The sequence below is a fragment of the Arachis hypogaea genome, unplaced genomic scaffold, assembly GCF_003086295.3.
Source record: "Arachis hypogaea cultivar Tifrunner unplaced genomic scaffold, arahy.Tifrunner.gnm2.J5K5 arahy.Tifrunner.gnm2.scaffold_853, whole genome shotgun sequence".
NCBI classification, from domain to species: domain Eukaryota; kingdom Viridiplantae; phylum Streptophyta; class Magnoliopsida; order Fabales; family Fabaceae; genus Arachis; species Arachis hypogaea.
The window spans coordinates 17,707-22,524 of NW_027255423.1; the positions used below are offsets into that span (position 1 = coordinate 17,707).

A 4,818-nucleotide genomic window follows, 5' to 3' on the forward strand; every position below is an offset into this window, starting at 1 on the left:
GTACCGAAAAAAAAAATGATAATATTTTGGGTTGAAAACTTGAAGGAAGGATTTGGTGATTTGCATGTGGATGTGGCAATGTGGCATTTACATTTGCATTTGCATCAGTTAAGAGGATCCGAAAATCCCATCGCTCATTGACTCTTCCATTCCATCAAATCCCAATCTGAATCTTCATTTCATTTCATTTGAATCATCAATCATAACATCCCTTGAGAGAGAATGGAAGTGTCAACCATGATGAGCTCAACTGTACAGAATTTGATGAATGTTACCTTCGATTGGCTCAATTCAACTTTAGATGTTCCTTCTGTCCGCGCTGTTGTCTTCGGATTCAACATTCGAGGTCACTATTCTCATTTCGCTCTTTCTTTTTCACTTCCATTTTTGTTTTGCATTTACCTGATTTATCAACCATTGTTATTGTTGAAGGACATTTGTTCATCGAAGTTTTTCTCCTCGTCGTCATCCTTTTCTTGCTCTCTCAGAAAAGTTACAAGCCTCCTAAACGCCCCTTAACAAACAAGGTTAGTTTTAACATCAAATTAACCAAACTCTTTCTTTTCTGCTTAATGCTATAGTCATATGCCTCGTATGCTGTTTTCAATTTTGATGTGCAAATTCAATGGTGATTTCCTTGTAATTTCTAAGCGTATGACTTGAATCCCTAAAGAGCACTCTTATTATCTGTTGTGGTTATCAGGCTTGTGTGTTGATGTTTTGACATTATTGTAGTTTGTGCCTAATGTCCACAGGAAATAGATGAGCTTTGTGATGAGTGGGTTCCAGAACCACTGATTCCTTCTCTTAACAAAGAGTTGCTCTATGAACCACCAGCGCTAGAGAGGTGATTATTTTTCCTTCAGGGTAACTTATGTTCCTTCTTGACCATGTTACGTAATGATAATAAAGAAAGGCTGGTATAATTTACTGTTGGAAAAAGTATTCTTGTGTTTAATATAATAGCTTGGATTGTCTACCAGGACAGGTAATTGTCTTATATGGCTCAATTAGTTGTAAGAGAAGCAATGAGATTCCCCAAAGTCTGAACCACAGAACATATAAATGTCAGGATGGTCTAATTTTTCATAAAACTTAAAATGATAGGTGTCAACCAAAATGAGCAAGTGTTATAATGCCTTCCTGCTGATGAATTGTGCTCCCTGCAGTGCTGCTGAGCCACATACCATAGTTAATGGTAAAGAAGTTCTCAATTTCACTTCAGCAAACTATCTTGGCTTGATAGGTCATAAAAAGTTGCTGGTAAGGAAACAATGCTCATAATAGTGATAAATTCTTCTTTTTGACACTAATTTGATGCTATTGATTTATAGCAACTTTTTCTTTCAGGAATCGTGTACAGCTTCTTTAGATAAATATGGTGTAGGTTCTTGTGGTCCCCGTGGATTTTATGGAACAATTGGTAAGACTAAAGTTTAAAGTAGATTCCAGTTCTACTTTGCTAGGAAATATTTGTTCTTATGATAGCTTTCCTTGCCTCAGATGTCCATCTCGATTGTGAAGCAAGAATAGCCAAATTTTTGGGTACCCCTGAGTCAATTCTCTACTCTTATGGATTGTCTACCATGTTCAGTGCAATTCCTGCTTTCTCTAAAAAGGGAGATATAATTGTTGCGTAAGTATGCATAAGTGTGACTGTTAATCGTGTGGTTTTTTTTCAGTTTTCTGAGGATTTTGGTCTCGTGACATTTATAATGGCTATTAAATGTTGACAACCACACTAAACTTATACCATTAGTTGTGTGATTTGTACTGAATTGCTTCTGCTTCTTGATGATGACAATAGTTGAGTTGGCTCTTGTTGCTTCACTTGATATTTGAAAATTCTTTGCAAAATGATTCTTGCTGATATCTTTAACAGGGATGAAGGAGTCCACTGGGGAATTCAGAATGGCCTTTACCTTTCAAGAAGCACAGTGGTGTATTTCAAGCATAATGACATAAACTCTTTGAGACAAACTCTGGAGAAAATTACTACAGAAAACAAGCGAGTCAAGAAACTGCGGCGTTATATCGTCATTGAAGCTGTTTACCAGGTAGATATTCTCTTACATGTTACATGCGTATGAGACATTAGCAAAAACTTGCATGTTACATGCGTATGAGACATTAGCAAAAACTTACACGTTACATGCATATGAGAAATCAGCATTTTGCTCTTCCAGATTACTTTTCATATGTATTATCCTACACAAAATCAGCAAAACTATGATGTAACTTCATACTGTTAGTATATTTAAAGCAGGTGCCTGCTTGAATGCTTGGCTAAGCTCAAGCGATAAATCATTTGAAATTGAAGATATTTACTTGTAACAAATTGAAATAAGCATTTTGAACCTATTAATGTTGCAAACTTGCAATCCTTTGGTTGAATTAATTCTATATGCCAGTTTAATTGTAACCCTTTTTATGTTCTGAAAGGAAAACAGGCCTGCTTAAAATATTCAGAAGTTGGGCTTTTTTTTCTCTTTAGTACTACTACTATTGGATAGAAGGGTATATGCTCTTTTATTACGCACTTGTCTGTCATCTTAAAGACAACAATAAGTAGAAAAAAGAGATAAAAGAATCATGTGGTTTGACAATTCTAATAATCACTTATATCGTTGTGAACCTTACTGCACCTTTCGGCCTTGTATTTTCCACGTTATTTTGGCTATTCAGATGCTCTTTCAAGGGCAGCAATATGGTTGTAAATGAAAAAGAATGAGTCTGTTTTGTAGTTAGATGCATTGCAATGCCATTTAACAAGGAATGTTTACTGCTTGCCCTGGTTTTCTTAATCTTTCAAACTGTAATACCTAATTTTCTACTTTAGCAAAACTGACATCTCTCCATGTCATATGAAAACAAATTATTTGACCAATACCTATTAACATCTTTTTAATATTTTTCAGAATTCTGGTCAGATAGCACCCTTAGATGAGATTATTAAACTGAAAGAGAAATACCGTTTTCGTATTTTGCTGGACGAGAGCAACTCAATTGGTGTGCTTGGAAGTTCTGGAAGAGGTCTCACTGAACACTATGGAGTCCCTGTAAGTGCTAAAAATTTCTATGGGCATCCACATGCATGCATTCAAGTGTTCATACTCTGAATTTTATTGCTATTTGTGATTTTTGGTTGTTTACTACAGATCGAGAAGATAGATCTTGTAACTGCTGATATGGGACGTGCATTGGCCACAGAAGGAGGATTCTGCACCGGAAGTACAAGGGTGATAGATCACCAAGTATGTAACTGTCATATTTAATAAGAATGAAAATCAGCACCCACTAGTACCATGCTGGGTCTCTAAAATAGACTGGGGAAAGAAAATGGAAAGATTGCAAATGTAGAAAATTCAGGATTTTTTCTTAAGTGATTTTCTTTTCACAACTTTTTTCCATTGCTTCTTCCCAAATCTAAGTACAAATTGTATAAGTCACGAAGGAAAGACCTGCCATTGGAGTTTCCGCTACTACCGTTATCTTTTTTTCCATGCACTAATATGCCCTTTTTAATCTTGACAGCGACTAAGTAGCTCCGGCTATGTCTTTTCTGCGTCTCTGCCCCCATATCTTGCAAGTGCTGCAATTTCAGCACTGGACATTCTGGAGAAAGATCCCAAACTGATAAAAAAGCTGAAGAATAACATTGCTGTGTTATGGAAAGGTGAGCTTTGTTCTCAGATCAAGTTTCTTCAATGGAATCATCAATCATGTGGTAGAGTAGCATATGCATTTTAGCTTTTGCACAACGTTTCAGTAAAGTATTGGATTTTCTTTCCTGAACCATTAAGATGAGGTTTGTCATTTACTTTTTATTTGTTAAATATGTTAATACAATGACTGGTGCAGGATTGTCAGGAATATCAGGCTTGACAATTGCAGGTAGTCAAGAGTCACCAATTGTTTATTTGAAATTGAAGAAGTCAACAGGTTCCATGCAGGAAGACTGACGCCTGCTTGAAGCTATTGCCGAGCGTGTAAGGGAATTTAATATTTTGTTTGTTAATGCTTTTACTTGCACCTAATCTTTTGTATTGGCAGGTCTTGAAAGAAGATTCAGTATTTGTGGTTGCTTCCAAACGATCAACATTGGACAAATGCCGTTTACCTGTTGGAATTAGATTGTATGTTTCTGCAGGGCATTCAGAATCTGATCTTCGCAAGGCATCTGAATCGTTGAAAAGGGTTGCAAAGCAAGTCCTGGGAGGATCATAATTGAACACCCAATTCATCACTATACTTGTATGTTTCTATATCACATTTAGTGCATGCTTCTAGAACTTTTCCAACCACTTATTTTTTGTTGTCTTACATAGCTTCTAAATATGCAATGTAAATGAATGGTTGCAGAAGTTTATGAAACATGTATTAAATGTGCTCTAGGAGTATGCTAATCTTTCTTACTCTGGTTAATTGAGGAATTTTGGAATCTAAGCCTAATTGGCATGCCGTTGTTAATAATTTATTTGATATTTTCAGGAACTCTATTCACCTGCTGTCTCCAAGAAACGGCAGCTGTGAAGTTTGAGAATTTTGCTCCCATAAAGTTGACATTGTTCCTGCTGTTCCTTAGAAATGAAACAGCAAGAGAATTGAAATCCTAGTTCAGCGTTGCATATATAGTTTTTTTGTTTGGCTCATTGCCGTGTAGAATAAGGGGTTTATTTATTTATTTATTTTTGTCATCTGTTGGAAATGACAGCTTTGCATAATTAAATTCCAGTGTTATGGTTATGGGGACCTCTTCTTTATTGCCTCGTGTATTTTCTGTATTTTTTAAATAAAAAATCGTTTATATTTTCTTTC

The 4,818-nt window shown here is 35.8% G+C and overlaps 1 protein-coding gene across 1 annotated transcript; it reads left to right on the forward strand.

Annotated features, from left to right (window-relative positions):
• Positions 1-4,818, forward strand: LOC112766007 (long chain base biosynthesis protein 1). Its single transcript, XM_025811859.3, has 13 exons — positions 1-346; positions 433-527; positions 756-847; positions 1,170-1,263; positions 1,351-1,423; positions 1,504-1,636; positions 1,883-2,057; positions 2,919-3,059; positions 3,159-3,254; positions 3,535-3,676; positions 3,862-3,989; positions 4,054-4,254; positions 4,492-4,818. The coding sequence occupies exons 1-11, from the start codon at positions 223-225 to the stop codon at positions 3,960-3,962; spliced, it is 1,266 nt and encodes a 421-aa protein (XP_025667644.1). The 5' UTR covers positions 1-222; the 3' UTR covers positions 3,963-3,989; positions 4,054-4,254; positions 4,492-4,818.